This window comes from Amphiura filiformis, chromosome 20 (assembly GCF_039555335.1).
Source record: "Amphiura filiformis chromosome 20, Afil_fr2py, whole genome shotgun sequence".
NCBI lineage: Eukaryota > Metazoa > Echinodermata > Ophiuroidea > Amphilepidida > Amphiuridae > Amphiura > Amphiura filiformis.
The window spans coordinates 48457068-48478414 of NC_092647.1; the positions used below are offsets into that span (position 1 = coordinate 48457068).

At 38.4% G+C, this 21347-nt stretch overlaps 2 protein-coding genes across 2 annotated transcripts in view; one reads left to right on the plus strand and one right to left on the minus strand.

The window, feature by feature from the left end:
* The window catches only part of LOC140141883 (high mobility group protein 20A-like), a 30239-nt gene extending 28124 nt beyond the window's left edge, over positions 1-2115 (minus strand). The window contains exon 1 of the mRNA XM_072163754.1: positions 1969-2115. The gene's annotated coding sequence lies outside the window, so the exon portion shown is untranslated. The remainder of the gene's footprint in view (positions 1-1968) is intronic.
* A 397-nt stretch (positions 2116-2512) lies between these two features.
* LOC140141884 (MICOS complex subunit MIC13-like) lies at positions 2513-19739 on the plus strand. The gene is made up of 4 exons (XM_072163755.1): positions 2513-2651; positions 12881-13022; positions 14399-14450; positions 16699-19739. Exons 1-4 carry the CDS (start codon positions 2632-2634, stop codon positions 16800-16802), a joined length of 318 nt encoding a protein of 105 aa, XP_072019856.1. The 5' UTR covers positions 2513-2631; the 3' UTR covers positions 16803-19739.
* Positions 19740-21347: the final 1608 nt, after the last annotated feature.

The window sequence follows — 21347 nt, forward strand, 5'->3', positions numbered from 1 at the left end:
TCAAAACCAATTGCTGGCCAAATATTTCATTATTTTGAATAAAATGTTGATTTCTAACAAACTTTAACGTACCAATAAATAATTGTGGTTTTAAATATATCATAAATCTCTTTCTATTGATTTTCTTTGCAGTAGGAGCATGGTATATGGTTAATAATGAATTAATAATGAATACCTACTCACTTCTCTGTCCCGCACTTTTTGATCTGCTCTGATCTCATCCCATAAAAATATTGTGAAACTTTTGATAATAGATGTACAATCACCTTCATGTGGTTGTAAACTACATCTGTAAACTACAAACTGTGATTTATCACATGTATGTACGTATACATGCTGTACATGCATAGTTATTGGTTTACACCTGTAACAGATGCAATAATGAAATGGTATGAAATAATGAATAATGAAAAATGAAATGGTCACCTACACAGCCATGAAAAATTGTGTAACGGGAAACAAGGAATTTAAAAACACAAATACATGTGCAGTGTAAATGACTGAAGGATTAGTCCAGGGCTTGGTATGAACCAGTGGCATAGCCAGTGGGGGGGTGCCTCCCCTGCTCATCAGTGTCGTCGGTTCATCTTAGGCCATCGGTTACTCGAGAACTCCAGCTTCGAATTTGCACACAACAATAGTTCAGCATTCAATGCTAGAGTGTGCATGTGTTGCTTTCGTTTTTCAGTCGGACAGCGGTGCAATTTTTTGTACCGGAGGTTATTTATTCTGTTAATATCGAAATTCGGATGAAAGTTATTTCGATGAGTCAACTGTATACTTGGAGCAAGATTTGCCTATTTTGGACAGTCTAAATATAAATTTGCTGAAGTGTAATTTTAGCAACATTTTTGATGCAATATCATCCGAAACTTCCATTGCTTTACACGGTGTCATGCTTCTGCGAATCCGACAAGATTTTGAATGCAATGGTCTCTAGCCTAGAATGTGAAGCTATATAGTATCAATGAGCAAATTCTTGGCTAGACTTCTCGAAACAAGCCGTCGGTGAACAACGGGCCTTAGCTAAAAAATTGGGGTCAATATACAATTTTGTGTGTACATGTTGAAGAAACAAAAATGTTGCCCCCCCCCATTTATAGATTTTCAAGGACCGCAAATGCACTGAGACTGACTGGCCAAAAAAATTGGGACAATTTACAACTCATGAACTTCACTCTGTCTTCAGTCAGCAAAAAAAAATTTGTTGGTACATTTACAAGTTGTGCCCCCCACCCCGGTTCCGAAAACCTGGCTACGCCACTGGTATGAACCCTCTAATGTACCATTCCGTGTCAAAGAGTATAGTGTCATCATGTAGGTATCCCAGGGCAGGCAAACCTTAGTTAACACATTTGCTAGTCAGTGAAATTCGCCAAGACCGGGGCCCAAACACAATGCATATTTACATAGAAATTTGAATTTTTTTCGAGAACAGGTCGGTGAAGGAAACCTACATAAATATGTTTTCTATACTTCACTTGACCCAAATATATGATTTTTTTATGGTGATGAGCCACTCGCACATGGAATTTTAGAGGGATTTGATAGCAGTTCCATTAAAAAAAGCTGCCATCGCCATGAGACTAAGATCTAGAAAGACCCCCGTAATGCTGTTTTGGGGAATTTTGCTAGCACAGTACCTGAGACTATTATACCTGGTATAATAGTCTCAGACAGTACAGTAGCAGAATCTTTTTGATGAAAGTCGATCTGACTTTGACTTTGTAAAGATGCAACTTTGCCACGGAAAGTGCTATGACAAAAGGTTTTCAGTTTTGGCTTTCTTTACTCAAGGGCTTTAATTTGATATATAAAATGATGCAGTTTGATGGAAAATTTAAATTCACCTGGCATACCTACATCATGTACAGTGAGTAATAACACGGGCTTTTTACACGGCTGTTGAATTCGTCAACCTTGCAAAACAAAACATAAAAAACCAATCCGATAATCCACGTTCCTTACCTCTCAGGTTGACTAAGCTTCCAGGAAAGATGATTAACAACAGTATAATGAAGGCAAGACAATATTAATACCCTTAAATTGTGCAAATAACCAAATATTAATGCATAAAAAAATGTAAATAAATCTCTGTACTTCGACGATCGTATTTTTTTCCTTTAGTGATTCTATATGATAATATCACATATAACTGAAATATATTAAATAAAACGTATTTTTTAGCAAATTATTATCACTTTTAGTAGTAGATAACTACAAAATAATTGTTAGCAACATGAAATATTAAAATTCACAATAGTTATTTGAGTATAAATTAGGATGAAATCTATGAAATATAAAAACACTAACTTGATGGGTGTTATATTCTTTTTATTTGATAAGAGACGTAATTTGTGTATATTTGGATCAACTATTTCATTATACATTATGAAAGATTGTGTAGCTAATCTGCCAGAAAATTTATTCATTTGCAATAAGTGCACAATAATTTACAGATTTTTAATAAAAATATACAAATTCAACACGTGTTTTTTTATGGAGCAGAAGTCACTGTTTGCCGTATTCAAATAAGTTTCAAGCTCAGCTGCAAGACTCATAAAATAGCTGTCAAAAACTTTTAAATTTAACTTTTAAGTGATCATTAATAATCTTGGTAGAATAAAAATTATGGCATTATCATTATTGACGTAAGTACACTGGGCTAGTCGTATTCAGGGGTTCAGAGGCGCCTTTTAGTCCAGAAATTTTAAGTAAGCTTAAACTAAGTCTAACTTCATCGGACATCGGATCATCCATAATCATATGCATGCATCATGGCATGCATAGGCAATTAGGCATACATAATGAAAATACTAACTAACCAATCACTAGTGACTTAGCATGGTTGGATTGCTTCCACGTACATGTCACAACGGCAACGCAGTACAGTTTGTCCACTCTGAAGTACAAAGTCAGAAAGTGACAACGTGCGCGTTTACACTTACAGTGTCAGTGCCAGTGGCAGTGCGTGGCAGGGCTCCCGGCAGGGCTGTCAACTCTCACGCATTGGTCGTCAGTCTCACGCATTGGGTCACTTTCTCACGGTCTCACGGCAAGGTAGTATAATCTCAGGCCTAGCTAGGTATGTGAGCATTCCTTACCTGAGCATGCGCAATATTCAGCCTCTCTCAGCATATGGAAATCGCGCACCAGCGCCATTTTGAAAATTCATTACGGTAGTAAATTTTACTGGCGATGTTTTTGAAAAAAAAAAATTTGGGGAATTAGATCGAGTTAAAAACAGTTCCAAAGCTTACAAGGTCAAGTCAAAGGTTGAACTTGATCATAACCGGAAGAGGTCAGATGATTCGCATGCGTGGTCGTGGCAAATTTTGGCGACTTTGTAGTGGGTTTGAAAGTGACGATTTCGATCTAATTTTTTTCGGAAATTACTCTCCAAATATGTAAATAACGGAGTTGAGCGGTAAGTTAAATGGAGCACGCGTGAATAAAAGTAGTTTTTGTACATAAAAATGTTTGGTTTGATGAGTTTGGATGGATGCCTTGCGCAAAAAGTGAGTGAACTGGGGACTTTGTGTAGTACGAATTCGGCAACTTTTGCCAGTGAGTGAACATGCTTAAACCAGCATGGTTTGCGTAATTGAATGGGCTCATGCTGTGGATGCTGGGATAGATTCTCATTCTGTGCCGACTATGAGCCGGGGGAAGAAGCAAATTTGGACCTTTCCTATTCCTATCCCATCATGCATAGTGCTAGCAGATTTTTGCTATGATAGATGCATGAATAACTGTAGGCACATCGGGTATGATGGCGGGGGGGGCTGACACATGCCGTTTTTGGCAATTTTCCTATTTGATTTTTTAAATGTTCAAATTGGTTGGGGTGGGGACGTACTGGGGTTCATACTTGAGCAGGAGTGACCCCATTCTGATGATCAAGTGAACTGGCCCTCGAGTTTCCGCAATGATCTTGAATAGGGAGCATCGCCAGCCAGTGCTCCAAAGGGTGCCTGCTCAAAAACAGTTTCCTGGGGGGAGGGGGGTGAATGCATCAGCTAGTGCTTATAATAATTAAACATTTTAAAGGGTTCCCCCAAAAAAAAATACCCCCCCCTTGTATCAGTGAAAAGGTAGTATCAAAACCGTGAGTTTTTCAATGACAAAAAAATAATAATAAGACACTTCAACACAAATTTCATCTTTTTGAATAAGTTTTTCTTTATTTTTGCATAATTTGCTGTTGGCCCTCACTGTGGTTTCCCAGGGACTGCCTTTTGAGGAGAGCGAGAGCAATCACTCTCTACTGCTCTCCTTAAATCAGATATAGGAGAGTGATTTTTAGCTTTCCTTAGTTGACCATTCTCTCATTACATTTTATTGTAAATGTTCTAAACAGCTCCGATTCCAAAAGACAGTCCCTTGTTTTGCCATCCTCTGTCAAAGCTGGAATCTGCATCAGAAAACAGAAATAAAACAAAATGTTACTCATACATGTTCATTTGTATATTAGGGGGCTATCATTTTCTGCAGGGCTCCCAAATTTACAAAAGTCAGCATCAATAAAATTGCGACCCCCTATTTCGACAACAAAATTCACATGACCCCTCCCCACCACCCACTGCACTGATACACCTTACATGTACCCCCTGAAGAGGCTAAAATTGTATTCAGTCTTTTTGAATAAGATAAACACACTATCTGTGGTCATCTTGGTCATCAAAAATTTTATGACCCCCCCCTCCTATTTTTCTTTCCAAAAAATTATGACCCCCTCTGTATATTTGGGACCCCCTCCCCCTCCAAAGAAAATGATAGGCCCTTATGTTCACATCAATACAAATTCAATCAATCTAGGATTACATTTACAGTTCAGCAATGTAACGAGATGTTATAGTATATGGATTTATGTAATACCGCCCAGCCATATACACCGCGATGTTACTAAGCTAATAAAGTACCGCCCATCCGGGCTTCTACAACATGGCCGATTTAGATAAAACCACGTTGACTTTATAGCCTGTTTATTATTATATATTATGCGACTCATAGCCTCCTGATTACTCTAATATGTTATGCATTAGAGCGGACATATTACATGGTGTCATCAGATCGAACTCATTCGCCAAGATCAGAGTTATAATCGCTAATTTGGGTGTGTATGAGCTCTCGCGATTTTCAGCGACTCGAATTGGCACACTCGACCACTCGGCGCTCAGTCAGTCCCTCGTTGTATTTCATGTATTCATTGTATTACACGATAAATTATAAATGCTAGTTGATCGAAGCGACTATCAAGATCGTTGATCTGTTTGCATAGGCTAGTGTATGCGTCCAAGGGTATTGTATTTTAGGAACTATAAGCTTTGTAACTTGTATTAAGTGTTCAAAGATCGTTCAAAAGTTTGGATCAGGCAAAATTTGTGGAAAAAAAAAAAAAAAGATGTGTTTGCTAGTGTCACTTGCATATATAATGTTATATTAAAATGCAGCTTAATGTCAGAAAGGTTTCTTAGGCTTCTTTCATGAAAGCTTTAATGGTGTACCTTCATTAAGACATTGATTTAGCTTAAATAAAGTGAATTGTTTGCAAACTATCGAGCTTAAATATTAAATTAAGCGTGCACCAACTGCAGTATTGGTAAAACACTATTCATGCTTTAAAAATATGTAACATGAGTTGAAACTGTAGTACTGTAGGTAGCCATTCTCATGCTTGATGTAATGTAACAAGCATGTTTTAAGACTTCTTTTTTCAGGAAGTGTCGTGCAAACGTTTTCGTATTCAAGGTTTTACGTCCATTGAGAGCGTATAGAAAACAGTTGCACAAATATTTGATTTGATATTGCTGTGTTGTATAAAATGTAAAACTGCGTACCATTGTGAGTACCAGACAGGGTCTAATTCTGCATAAAACCGGGCAAGGTTATTTCTATAGATCTGGTGCGCAATTTCATTGCATTGTATTGCACTGTAATTTCAATTGTGTCCATGCTAATGTATGTTATAACACCATTGTGCACGTAACACATAAACACCAATGATTGGCAGGTATCAATAACTCACGTGTGTGCAGAAATTTCCGATAACAGGTGATCAAAAGCGATCGGGATGTTACAAAAGTACAGATCGCGTTTAGCTTACTTCGTTTAGATGATTCGGACGAAAATTGTGGCATCATTTCCAATGATGCTTGCAGAATTTCGTGTAGTTTGTAACCTGAAATACTCCTTCATGTCTATCGATGAAGACGGCGAAAAATGTCAAAGGTCAGCTGGGCTTAGCATTTTATAAGAGGGTATGCATATCTTATTTCATGGTTCGGATGAAAATTGTGGCATCATTTCCATTCCTCTATGATCCTGCAATCAATAGAGAAAAATAACAAAAGTAGTATTTTGAGCGAAAACACCAAATTATGATTTGTTTAAAATTTAACCTGTACATCAAAACACAAATTCGCTCCAAGCACCCCTATTATCAAATACTGCAGTTTTACCAGTGAAGTGCGCAAACGCCGCAATATTGAAATTGACTAGCAGGCGGCGAGTGACATGATAGAGAGACACGGCAAAACTGCTCAACTGTACATGGCACTTTCCATACATTTCGCAGCTGCCGTAAATCACTGGTACTCGCCGTTCAATTTGCACACTGAGTGATCGGAGCCTAACCAACACGGCGAATTTAAAGTGTCACTGTATTTGATGAATAGTTAGTTTTGTGGGGTTCATTATGGTTTTAGCTTGCATTAATATTATTTATTAACATAGGCCTACTTGTGTAAGATATTTTAAGCGTTTTAAAATGTCAAACTAATCCCATCGATAGTTTGAGAGGAAATTGACTGAATGTAGAGAATTTGTGCATGGCGCTCACCACCTGCTTTTAAACGCCATTTTCAAAATATTGACGTTGTCCAAGATGGAGAATTCGCACATGGAGGTGAAAAAGAAAATACAAATTGCAGGGGTAAGAGTGCAGCGATTGCTGATTTGGTGATGTCAGGAGTTACCGTAAGTGCATAGGAACAGGACAAGCTTATATTTACATCTGCAAATGATGAATTAAAGTCATTTAGGGCGCAAAAGACCATGCGATTATGTAAGCTTATGTAATAAACTTATTCATAGTCAAAGTAGGCGGGCTTCTTCTTCGTCTTATGTAACAGTATTGTTCTCCAAAAAAACCCGGAAGCTTGTCGTTTGGAGCTCTAGCTGAAATACAGCAAGATAATGTAAGATAGTAAATGTAAACCTGTATTTTAGCTAGAGTATCTCGAGCTAGTGAGTACCATATCATATGTATCAGTGTATGTTATGTATCATTATACGTATGAATTTAAACCATAAAAGCTGTGCACTTTTGTAATATTTGAAAACATATGCCAGCAGTTCGTGTAAATTTGAACAGGTAAAGCGCCTAATATTGGAAGTTTATGCAATTTGGTGATTTTCAAGGCCTTAAATTTTAGTGTGTTGTATTTAATATTAGCAAGGTAACCAAATTTGTGGAACATGCCACCACCAGAAAATCAAGAGCAAGCTCAAGCTGCTCGTATTTCGGTACCATTGCCAAAAAATCTCAACATACAGGGTGATTTGAAAAATAACTGGAAAAAATTTCACCAACTTTGGACAAGCTATGAAATCTTGACTGGGTTAAAAGATAAACAGCAAGAGTACAGGGTTGCTACCTTTATCACAGCCATAGGGCTAGAAGCCCTTGATATACATAATAACCTCCCATACCAGAATGAGGGGGATAGAAAAGACTTGGATAAAATACTAAAACTGTGGCAGGACTACTGTGTGGGAAAGACTAATCCAATATATGAGAGATACAAATTTAATAGCTCCACACAAGGAGATGACTCATTCGATGCATATCTTGTCAAATTACGAGCCCTAGCAGCGACATGTGAATATGGGGAGTTACTAAACGAACTCATTAGGGACCGTATAGTTTGCGGTATCAAAGACTACGCCCTAAGAAAACGCCTTTTACAAGAGGCCGACCTCTCGTTAGACAAGTGCGTCACAATGTGTCAGGCATAGAGGCCACAAGTGACCAGATGAAAGTCATGAAAGGGTATCAACAAGAGCCACAAGCAGAGGTACATGCTACCTTTCACAATAAGAGCAAGCATAGGCAACGCGCTGCACCACGTGCATCCGAAATTGACAACTGCAAATGGTGTGGGCGTAAACACGAATTGCAAAGAGCAAAGTGCCCTGCTTATGGCAAGACTTGTACTAGTTGTGGTAGGTTGAATCACATCAAAGAAAAGTGCACCAATACTGAAAGACACAACTATAAAGGTCAAAAACCCCGTAGGTCATACCACAGGAAAAAGAAGCATACTGCGCATGCTTTAGATAGTGCTTCAGATCAGAGTAGTGACAGTGACTCTGAATATGAGTATGTTGAGGCCCTCAGCAGAGATGAAGTTGATGTACATTGCGTCTCTCAGGATAGCTCAGACAAAATAATGGCCGCTTTTAAGGTCAAAGGGGCACAGAAATCCAAGCCCAAGTGGATTATGGGCTACGTGTAATGTAATCCCAAAGAAATTCATCCCCAGGGGAGTAAAAATCAAGAAATGCAAATCAAAGCTCTCCATGTATAATAAGACGGTGGTACCCGATTGGGAAAAATGTCGGTTACCCATAACAAATGTAAAGAATGGACGCAAATATTTGCTTAGATTCTTAGTGGTCAAAGAATCTAGATTCATACCATTGATTGGTAAACGAAACGCGGAGCAAATGAAGCTCATCACTGTCCATTATGAGAACATTGCAACAGTTGGAATCTCTGGTACAAATCTAGATTCAAAACAAAATGTAAAAACAGCCTATGCAGACGTGTTCACCACCTGCAGTATTGGTAAAATGCCAGGTAAAATACATCTGGAAACAGATAGTGAGGTAACACCTGTAGTAACACCACCACGCAGGGTCCCTATTGCCGTAAAACCCAAGCTCAAAGCCGAGCTAGACCGACTGACTGAACTACAGGTAATACAGAAAGTCACGGACCCAACGGGATGGGTCTCCGCACTAGTTTGCGTGGAGAAGCCAAACGGAAAAATTCGCTTGTGCATAGACCCCAAACCACTTAACACAGCGTTAAAGCGCCCTCACTACCCTATGCCAACCATAGAGGAAATATTACCAGAACTAAACGATGTCAAAATCTTCACAAAAGCGGATCTGAAGGAAGGGTTTCTACAATGTGAGCTAGACGACGAGTCGTCAGTATTAACCACATTTCAGACCCCATGGGGTAGATATAAATGGAACCGCCTACCCTTTGGTGTAAGCCCAGCTCCAGAGGTATTCCAACAAACTTTAGACCAAAATCTTGAAGGCCTACAGGGTCTGTACAAGATCGCTGATGACATTCTAATCACAGGAAAAGGGGAGACACTGGAACAAGCTCAGAGAGATCATGACGCCAACCTTGAGTGTTTCCTAAATCGCTGTCGCGAACGCCACATAACTCTGAACTATGACAAACTTGAACTTAGATGCCAAGAGGTCAGCTTCATGGGTCATATCCTGACAAGCAACGGACTTAAGCCAGACCCCAAAAAGCTGACTGCCATAAATGAGATGCCAAAGCCACAAGATGTGCCCGTGGTACAACGGTTCATAGGCATGGTGAAATATCTTGCCAAATTTGTACCGGACTTATCAAACATTAGCGCTCCCATTAGAGAACTTACCCACAAAGACACCCCTTGGAACTGGACTTCAGAGCATGACGCGGCCTTCGAGCAGATCAAACGACTTGTGACAGAAGCACCGGTTCTTAGTTACTTCGACCGACAGTCGCTACAGAAGCACAAGGTCATGCTTCTGAAAAAGGACTAGGCTTCGTTCTTCTGCAAAATGGACACCCAGTTTCTTATGCCAGTCACGCGCTCACTGATGCTGAAACCAGATACTCACAGATAGAAAAAGAGCTGCTAGCACAGGTATTTGGACTGGAAAGAAATAACCAATATACATATGGACGCCACATCATACTCTGGACTGACCACAAGCCCCTTGTATCCATAACAAAGAAACCATAAAATCCCAGAGTATCCATGGGAAGAAATTGCTTGTGATATATTCACCCTCAACGGACAAGACTATCTCTGCACCGTAGATTACTTCTCCGACTACTTTGAGATAGACAGATTGACAGGCAAGAAAGACGCAACAGCCATCATAAGACTCTTAAAGAAACATTTCGCAAGCCATGGTATTCGGTAGCGATTCTTTAGTGACAATGGTCCTCCATTTAATTCCCAACAGTTTGCTGAGTTTGCTTCAGAATACGGTTTTCACATTCTACCAGCTCACCGACATATGCCCAAAGTAATGGTAAAGCAGAAAACGCGGTGAAGATCGCTAAGCAGCTACTCAAGAAAGCGAAGAAGGACAATGGAGATATCTACTTAAGTCTACTAATTTGGAGGAATACTCCATCTGAAGGGCTAGAAAGCTCGCCTCGCCCAGAGACTTTTGGTCGCCGTGCCAAAACAAACCTACCCACACGCAAAGAACTTTTGCAACCCAAAATAGTGGAGAATGTAGTAGACAAGAAAGCTAAGCAGAAAGCCAAGCAAGAACACTACTACAATAGAGGTAGCAAAGAATTAGCACCTCTTAAAGCAGGTGATACAGTGAGAATCAGACCCACTACTGGAAATACTGAGTGGGAGAAAGCCAAAGTACAATCCCAAGTGAATATCAGGTCATACAAGGTCATCACAGAAGACAGTCGCGCATACCGCAGAAACCGCAAGCAGCTCAAAAAAACGCACGAATCAGTCTGTAAAGCCCCCGAACCGGCCGTCCCATTCAGCAACGCGCATGATTCGCTAGACAACGCAAGCAAGGTAACCCAGCTGAAACGCAAGCTAAACCTACAGTGAAAATGAAACAACCATCAGAACCACTGAGGCGTAGTAGCAGAACGCATAGAGCACCTAAGCATCTAGAGGAGTATGTGTGCAACTAAAAAGGAGAGACAAGGACATTATAGACAATTAAAAGCACACTTGTTAGTTTGTTAAACTTTGTTTATTGTTAACTGTTGAACAGTTTATTGTTGCTAAAAAACAATTGGTCAAAAAAAAAAAAAATGACACAGGTCTAGAATTCACACTGGTTCATAATATCAAGTGCCATAATACCTTTTGTGTATTACACTCTTCCAGTATTATAATATTATGGTTTTGATACTGAGAACACAGGAGGATTCTCTTCTTTTCATTATGAAAGGAAAGGTGTAACGAGATGTTATAGTATATGGATTTATGTAATACCGCCCAGCCATATACACCGCGATGTTACTAAGCTAATAAAGTACCGCCCATCCGGGCTTCTACAACATGGCCGATTTAGATAAAACCACGTTGACTTTATAGCCTGTTTATTATTATATATTATGCGACTCATAGCCTCCTGATTACTCTAATATGTTATGCATTAGAGCGGACATATTACAAGCAAGATGGTGCTTGTTTCTTAAAATTGTGTACTCACAATGCACAGTATAGGCCTATAAGCATTTATATGTGCATGCACAAAAAGTTTGTACAGGAAATTGGCTGAAAAATTGAGCCATTCAAATTAGCATATCTCCGCAACCACATGTCATATGACCAGTGCTCGAATTTCGCGGCGGCCACCGCGGCCATTGCCGCGGTGCCCTTTCATTTGGCCTTAATGCCCTGAAAAACAAGAACTTTACGCGGCCACAATGGCCTTGCCCTAATTTTGCAGTGGCCAGTAGCATTTGGGATCGAGTCTCGGGTCGGGAACAAAAAATGCTCTCGATTCCCGGAAGTGGAATCAATTTAAAAGTAGCCCTTTTTATTTTGTATCACAATTGACTGTAAAGCTTAAGCTTTCATACAATCGCAGGTTACACTCAATCCGAGAAAAATAGACTCAATCATTATGATCACACGTGTCGTTTCCTCCAGCTTCCTCGCCCGCAAGCGAAATCTTTTGCCGCACAAGCGCAGCAAATGCGCTGCAGGCTGCACACAACAAAGTTCATCGATATCGGGGCCACATGTTCCCTTGCTGACGAAAGCGCCCAACACGTGTCTCCTTAGCGGGTTGGCAAATATGTTTTTCGATCGTTCTGCAACAGGTAGAGATCCTGTGACATCCTGCAATTTGTTTATCGGAGATTTATTTTACGTATTTTTGCGTGATTTTTTTCTTCCGTGTTTTTCAGCGTTAAAAAAAATGCTGGAAAATAAAAACGCTGACATTTTCATGCCTGAATGTATTCTAATAACGAACCTGGAACGAATATGAAAATTGAAGCTGTATTATCATTCTAATAACAGGTAAAAGTTTGACTGTATCACTGCACCTCCCAGGTGTTTGTTTCTGTTTATTTACATACTCATATTTCACTGAATGAATCATGAAATAAATAAATAAATAAACATACACATATGCAAGATTTGGGGTATGGGGATCCGATTCCCCCAAATTTAAATCCTTTTGTCCTGTCATATATTTATAAATGCGAGCAGGAAATTTTGAATATTTGAACGTGTTCCTGACATTTTCCTACACCGAGATTTGGCTGTTCTACCCCCGAAACGAAAGGGACACTTACCATTGCACTCAATGAGGGATCGGAATTCACAAAACATAGGATGTCTGCCTTTCATCAAAACTTGTAGATGGAATTCTACCATGGTTACACATTGCTTGATTGCAAGGGAGTAAAAATAAAGGGGTCAGGAAATTCTTCTGTTTTCTATTATTTTTGTTTAAGATGTTCTATGAACCATATCTCAGAATTTGCTCTGCTGTCATTACTACCCCTTTGGGGTGATGGTCACATTGAGGATCATAAGATAATAAGTGATTCTGTTTGACTTAATATTTTCAGAAATTTGACCAAACTTGGTATAGCTGGTGGCGCTATCTATATCACACTAGACCAAGGCATATGGAGGGGACCAGGAGAAGGAGCTGTGAATTTCAATAGACTCACACATACCATCCCCAATCAAGAGAGAATTGTCACTCAGGTCAGTAGACTCACACATACCATCCCCAATCAAGAGAGAATTGTCATTCAGGTCAGTAGACTCACACATACCATCCCCAATCAAGAGAGAATTGTCACTCAGGTCAGTAGACTCACACATACCATCTCCAATCAAGAGAGAATTGTCACTCAGGTCAGTAGACTCACACATACCATCCCCAATCAAGAGAGAATTGTCACTCAGGTCAGTAGACTCACACATACCATCCCTAATCAAGAGAGAATCATCACTCAGGTCAGTAGACTCACACATACCATCCCCAATCAAGAGAGAATTGTCACTCAGGTCAGTAGACTCACACATACCATCCCTAATCAAGAGAGAATTGTCACTCAGGTCAGTTAGTACAAATGTGTCCAATGTGTCAAATGTGTAAAATAAAACAATCTATTTCAAAATCATCATTGATAGCATTATTTTCATCTCGGGTCTAACCGCAAAGAATTATACACCGAAAATACACTAATAGTAGTAATCACCAAGAGCATACAATTTAGAAGTTTGATAAAAATAGAATCATTAAAAAAATGATTATTATATGGAGGTTGCTAAGCCAACCATTTACACTAAAAGCAGAACAAATTTAAAACAACACATCCCACAGCAAAAAACACACCCACAACCCAACCTGTAAAGAGAATGATATTTGGCTATTCCATTTATAATCCGCACCACCCCTGTGCAGAGGATGATTTAAGCACTTCCCAGCAAGTCTTGCGGTTAGCACAGCTGTGTGAATGAACATGACACCACTGCCCGCCCACTGCATACACACGTGCATGGTTAAATTTGAATTTGGACAGATATATTTACAATAAAAACACCTTCAAAAGGTTGGTCGATTTCACATTTTATGTTATCTACAGAAGGTGTGAATTATCCTTCATGCATACATCACTTTAGATCTGAAATCGACCAAGTAATAATGACACACGGGCAATTCTAAAACAACATCTTTTGCACAGAGGTCAATGGGATTTGAAAAGTAAAGTGGCAGTTGAAACTCTAGTGATAACACTTTTACAGTGCATGATGGGGCTTCCTTAAATCATCCTCTGGAAGATTTTGGAAATATCTGCCACAGGGGGAGTAGGAATTACAAATAGAATGAGCACATTAGGCAGCTCCATTTCAATTTCATACACCCATCTGAGAAAGATTCAACCTGAATCTTCCCCAGAGAGAGAGCGAGTTTCAAATGGAGCTGCTAATATGTTCATTCCATTTGAAATTCATACTCCCCCTGTGGCAGACATTTCCAAAGTCTTCCACAGGGGTAGTGTGGATTTTAAATGGAATAGCCCCATTTGAGGGAGTTGTCTAACAAATTTGTATGTTTACTTGAATGTTTTCAGTTGCCATCCAGAGACAATGTGACCACATCGGCAAAACAGACATGGAATACAGGTAAGATTCTGTGCATGATGTAACCCGGGGGGCATTCGACTTGGGAAGTGACAGGGGATGTGCGGACTCTGGACAGCAGTTCGAAACTAGGGGTCTTTTGGTGAGAACCTAGACACTGAAAAAGGGGGGTCTTTCAGTGAGAAGGTCCCAAAAAGGGGGTCTTTCTGTTATACTGGGGAAGATCTGACCAAAAAAGGGGGTCATTCAGTGAGACTGAGAACAATTTTGGGTCAAGATATAAAAGTTGATTATAAAAAATCTATCAAAATTTGACAAATTTGAAGAAAAATAATGAAAAAATGGGGTCATTCAGTGAGAGATTAGCAGTTTCTAGTGAGTGCCCCCCGGATGAAACTCACAAGACACAGAAAGGCACATCATATTAGTAAACAGAATACAGTTCCATTAAAATAAATGTCTGGAAGCTTTTACCTGATGTTATCAGTTTCTCATCCAAATATTGATTGATTTGTAAAGCAGGGGCGTAGCCAGCTTTCTCGGTCAGGTGGGCAAAATTAAAATTTTTTGGGAAAAAAATTCTGGTTGCTTCATTTTGACCTGGTATTATTGGTGGAATATATACTTATATAGTGCTTTTTTTTGAGAGAGAGATTGTACATGTAAAGTTTCAAAAACAAGGACTTTATTGGGAGAATGTGTGCACATAGCATGCACAATTTGATATTCCATCATAATGTGTAGGATCAAACCACACATGCATTGCAAATGCAACCATCTACACATAAAATCCATATTTTTGAGCCATTTTTGCTGAACCATGAAATGGTATCAGCCTATGTTACTTCCTTGCTTACTTACTTGCTTACTTACTTGCTTACTTACTTACATACCAACCATTTGGTCTAAAATGGACATATCTTTAACTGCCACGAAGGTATGAACCCCCAAGTGGTGTCAAATGAAAGAGAAAGAAGTAAAGAATATGATAAAAATATTTCCTAACGTCAGAGGTCATCCAAGGGGTCACAGGGGTCAAAGAAGGTCATTTTAACCAAAAATGCTCCAATTCTCGCTATTCACAATAAAGAGCCGCCAGCAGGTTTGCGATGTAATCGTGATGTATCATGGGAAAAGGTCGACATCAAGTCCATAATATATAGATATTACCATGCTATAACATAGGAACATGTGACAATATTTTTTAGTTTGTCAATATAATGGTATTACACGCAAATCGATAGAGAAAAAATTAATTGTGCACATTTCAAATCACATTAAGTATTATTGAGTATCGATTCGCGTGTAACACCTTTATTTTGACAAACTAAAAAAAATGTTCCTATGTAATAGCATGGTAATATTCGTATTGCGCGGACTTGGGATGTCGACCTTTTCCCATGATACATCACGATTACATCGCAAACCGCTGGCGGCGCCCTTATTGTGAATAGCGAGAATTAAGCTGAAATTTTTATGCAATGATCCTTATGACATTCTAAACATGTTTAAAATATTTTAATATCAATTTAAGGTCATTAAGGGGTCATAAAGGGTCAAAGGTCAAGATTTCAAAAATGCTCCAATTAAGCTGATATTTAAATGCAATAATCTTTAAGACATTCTAAACATGTTTAAAATATTTTAAAATTCATTTAAGGTCATTAAGGGGTCAATAAAGGGGTCAAAGGTCAAGTTTTCAAAATGGTTCAATTGAGCTGAAATTTAAATGCAATGATCCGTATGACATTCTAAACATGTTTAAAATAATTTAATATTCCTTTAAGGTCATTAAGGGGTCATAAAGGGGTCAAAGGTCAAGTTTTCAAAATGCTCCAATTGAGCTGAAATTTAAATGCAATGATCCTTATGACATTCTAAACATGTTTAAAATAATTTAATATTCATTTAAGGTCATTAAGGGGTCATAAAGGGGTCAAAGGTCAAGTTTCCAAAAATGCTTCAATTGAGCTGAAATTTAAATGCAATGATCTTTATGACATTCTAAACATGTTTAACATATTTTAAAATTCATTTAAGGTCATTAAGGGGTCATAAAGGGGTGATATATACATGTACCACAATATACTGCCAAAGCCCCATGGTTCAGCTATGGTGCGGTAACCGCTCTAGTTTATGTATACATATTATGTAAACAATTTAAAAAATAAAAGTGCCCACCCAAAATAACTTTGTTAAGCACCCCGAAGGATTAATGGAACAAATACTGTAAACTGTTAATACTTTCACAAGTATTCAACAAAATCTACTATTATTTTTCTAATTGCAGGTGTTCATAAGGCATTTGGAGGACTTGCCACGCTACCAGACAAAGCTTCACAGGGTTCAGAAAGATTAGTCAATTATGTCAAAGACTCTTCCAGTAGTAAATGAAGCAAATACATTGTCACTTCATCTATAGTCTATGATGGGGATTATTGGATTGAACCTTTACTATTAACTATTATAGCAAGATCTGATTCTTCCACAGTATTAAAACCAGAGAACCCAGACTCCCTATACCATGTGCAATAGCGCCGTCAGCTGTGGGGGGAAAATTGGGGGGTTTTCAGGTCCATGCCGACAGTGCGCGGGAACAATGTATCAAGATGGCAGTGGGTCCTGGTTCTCTGGTTTCGATTCTGTGGATTCTTCAGACCAGCTCCATCGACTTATATAGATGTTATCAGATTCTTCAGAAGCTCCATCGACCTTCTCCTCACCATATTTTTTTGTTGGAAACATTTTGCAGTTGTTTTTGTTTTTGCTAGGATGATGCAGAACTTCAGGATGAACATTTGAAATTTTGGGTCTTATTTTTTATTGTTTTTATTTTAATGAAGGTAACAATTCAAACAACATTACTACAGTTTGATCAGCTTGTAATCTGCAGGAATTGTTAGGCTTTACCACTACGCCAAAAAGTAGACCCATGTTAAGAGTGACATAGTTGACCTGCCTGGTCTATATTGTGCATGTTAAAGAAAGTAGACAAAGTATAGGACTTGAATTAATAATTTGTGATGCTTCTAGCGAGATCTCACAAGACAATTCTTGAAACAAAATATACTGATATTAGTCCACGATGTTATAAGGCTCGCCAATTACGAGCTGATCAAACTATAGAACATTCAATTGTAACACTTTTCCCCCATACCTTCTTGTCTGAAAAAGCCAGAATATGTCACTTTAGTGCATGAAAGCCATAAGGTTACCATCTCAGTAGTGAGAGTCTTAGTCTTATCTGTAAACATTAACAACAGGTACCACTCATTGGTTTAGCCAGTACGTTTTCAGAGGGGGGCAACACAACTTTCAAGGGGCACAATTTGACAAAAATGGGCTAAAACTACAAAAAAGGCATACAAATTTTAAATATCAAGGGCATGTTGAGCAGGGGTGAAATTGCCCCAGGCTCCTGCTTATTTCGACCCCTGGGGTTTGCTTATATTTAGTATGTAATGTGTCCACCTGCTCTAGTTTAATATATTGGATGCATTGCAAGGTTTTGAAATTCAGCCAATTATACACATTATGAAAGGGTGCTTGTATGTGAAGTGGCCATAGATATAAATTCTTGTGTTGCCCTCCCAGGGATAAATTGATGGGGTCGGGTAGTCTGATTTTCCCTTAGGTTCACTCTGTTATGAAATCTGCAAATACTAGTAACCAGCATTTAACTTTAGCATCTTGGTCGGTATTCATTTCTACAGTAAAAACCTTTTTCCCAATTTTTAAAATTGGACCAGTCATGAAGGACAACACAACTTTTTGTTTTGGTTTTTGGCCTTACAGTAATTTGTTTTAAATTCAATGCTTATGAAATTAAACCAGAGTTAAAATTTATACTCTCAAATCTTGTAAATTTGAAATGCAATTATAATAATATATCACAGTTTATACATTTATTTGCGTAAAGTATGGTATAATAAAGGAAAAGTTTGATATTTAAATAAACATGCAATGGGATAATTTATATGGTTATTAATTTTATGGACAGATATTTTTCATTGTTTTAACAACACATCGGGCTCAACATCAGGTGAGCACGATATGACGGATAGCAATGAAAAAAAAAGCATGATATAATTACTGTTTATTCAAACATTTTAAAAATCCTAAGCAATCTAAAGCATAAAAGGCACTTCGAGTGAAAACTTTGTGACAGTGTGAAATTTTGCCTTTAATTTTTAAATGTTTCATGTCAGTCACTTTATAAGGTTTTAAATTGAGCATATTTTTGTTTACTAAGGGGGGCTATCATTTTCTTTGGAAGGGGGGTCCCAAATATGTCAGTGACCGGAGTCAATTGTTTATGACCCTCCCCCCTTATCTTGGGTCAGAAATTTTTATGACTCCCCTTCCGCCTACACAGACACAAGACAAATTATTCCTTGCCGGAACAAAGGTGAGGAGCACACCAAAACTTAAGAGTGAAGAAAGTGCGCGGAGTACATTTAAAATTCAATCTGTAAGTGTAAAGGTGTGCGGAGCTTGCAAAAATTTTGCATTTAACGAAAGATTGTGCGCACATTTTAATCGATAAATATGTTTACCCTTTTTTGGGTGTTAAAAAATCATAATCCCCCTATTTTTGGTCTTAAAATTCTATGACCCCCTGTAATGTATATTTGGGACCCCCCCCCCTTTCTGAAGAAAATGATAGCCTCTCCTTTACATGTTTATTCGTTTTATCTCCCATTGCATGTTTCTTTGTTTGTCTTTGTTATGTAATAATCCTGGGGTTCCATTCAACTCCAGTGTGTTACGATCCTCGAGCCGAAATTGGCGGGAAAGAGTTGGAATTCAATTCACATAATTATACGGTCCCAATTTCAGGTGTCTTTGCCAAAAGCGGAATGCTATGGCATTTATCACCGTTTAGGGTAGTTTATATTAAACTCTTTTTAGCCATATTAAACTCTTTTTTTTTAGTTTTCCCACAAAGCAGACAGGGGCTTTCCCTAAAAAATGCCAATCCAAAAAGTAAAAGTTTGTTTGTTATAAACATTGAAGAAAAATTCACAAGTCCACTTTTTTTCAGTAAAAAAGTTGAAATTATCCCTTTTTGAAAATAAAAAAATCACAAAAGGTCCGCCTTTTAACTCTCAGCACCCCCCCTCCCAAATAAACCCGACTACAGCCTGGAAGTAGGTGAGGGCCTGCACGAGGATGGTAACACACAATATTATACGAGTGGCCCCAGAGTAATGATACTTTATTTTGAGTATTAAAGAACTATTTTGTTGAATGTTGTGTGCCTCAAAGTGAATGCAACTTTTAAACATGTTGAAAGGATTGTTTGAAAAATAAAACTTTCATTATATATTATTTGTTTGTAAAAAGTGTCGTGTTTCTCGGGTCGTCCAAGTAAGCTCCAGGCAGATCAAACATACAATGTTTTAGCCAAATATAATTCTTGTTATTTTATGATGATTTCCCAATTTGCATGTGTTCACTCGCATTATGACGGTGACATCAGATGGGGGATGTTGGTACTTTTTTTGGTACGATTAGCACGGTTTTTTGGCACCACAGGATAGAGGCTACCTGTACCTAAAATACAGGGTTCAAAAGAAATACCCCCTAAAATTACGAAACATTTCTTTGCATAACTTGACATATATTTTGTTGATTTGAAAAATTCAAAAAGCTGTGAATAGAGGAATCGCTTTTCAACCCTCCCAAAGTTGTTTCATTTGCAAAAACAATATTTTTGGTCAAAAATGATGCTTTCAGAAAAAGTTTGCACCACATTATGTACAAAACATTCTCCATATTAATGTTAAAGTTGATTTAATTCTTGGTTTTTTCCTTCACCTTTCTGTCTCCGATCCTTCAGGCACCCATGCAACCATCATTCAGTGCAAAACAAAGATTTGTTGAACTTAATTTCGGCGTAAAATGAGATTTTCTTTAATCAGCAGTTGTTTCAAAATGATAAAATCACTAGGAAGGGGAAATGAGCTCTCCACGCATAACTTTGACCAAAAGGGTGAACATTTACCTGTATTGGGACAGTTAAAACATCTTGCATTTTGATTTAAAATTATGGCTTTCTTGGATAAAGGTGCAACACTTATGATGTGGCCTCGAGAGATTGGCTGCATGCAGTTAATTGGCTGAATGCTGACTTCCAACCTCCAATCTTTGTTGGCCATTTCTTCTTTGTCATGTACGCCTTTATTCAAGAGAGCCGTTGCTATTATAGATCTTTGCAACTGTTTCAGTCTACAATTTGAAAATAAATTTTTCATCTCTTCTAGCGAAAGAACCTTATTTTTACTCCTATAGTGATTTTACCATTTTTGTCTCGCCTGATAAGGCAGGAGACTATATGATCACTTTTCCGTATGTGTGTATGTATGTGTGGGGGGGGGTGCGTGTGTGTGTGTGTATGTGACAAATTTGGTTAAAGTTTTGGTTAAAGTTTGCCTTCCGCCTATTTTCTCGGAGACTAGGAGTCGCACATTTCTCAAACTTGGTGGGTGGGTGCACCTTGACCCGAGACAGAACCAGTTTGTATTGGTTAGTGGTTCAAGGTCACTGAGGTCATCCAGGGGTCATCTTAGGTCAAATTAGTAAAAACTGTCGTATGGGTATGAAACCTGGTGGATACAGTCAACATTTAAAGCCAAATTTTTGGAAGGTCATTTCGAGGTCACCAGAGGTCATCTGAGGTCAAATTAGTAAAAACTGTCGTATGGGCATGAAACTTGGTGGGTACAGTCAACATTTAGAGCCAAATTTTTGGAAGGTCATTTCGAGGTCACCAGAGGTCATCTGAGGTCAAATTAGTAAAAACTGTCATATGGGCATGAAACTTGGTGGGTACAGTCAACATTTAAAGCCAAATTTTTGGAAGGTCATTTTGAGGTCACCAGGGGTCATCTGAGGTCAAATTAGTAAAAATTGTCGTATGGGCATGAAACTTGGTGG

What these genes read in the sequence shown, in the direction of transcription:
- LOC140141884 (XM_072163755.1), top strand. Translation starts at nt 2,632, where the DNA reads ATGGCATTATCATTATTGAC. An exon ending in ATGGCATTATCATTATTGAC is followed by an intron (nt 2,652 to 12,880) that starts GTAAGTACACTG and finishes TAATATTTTCAG; the next exon opens with AAATTTGACCAAACTTGGTA. An exon ending in AAGAGAGAATTGTCACTCAG is followed by an intron (nt 13,023 to 14,398) that starts GTCAGTAGACTC and finishes GAATGTTTTCAG; the next exon opens with TTGCCATCCAGAGACAATGT.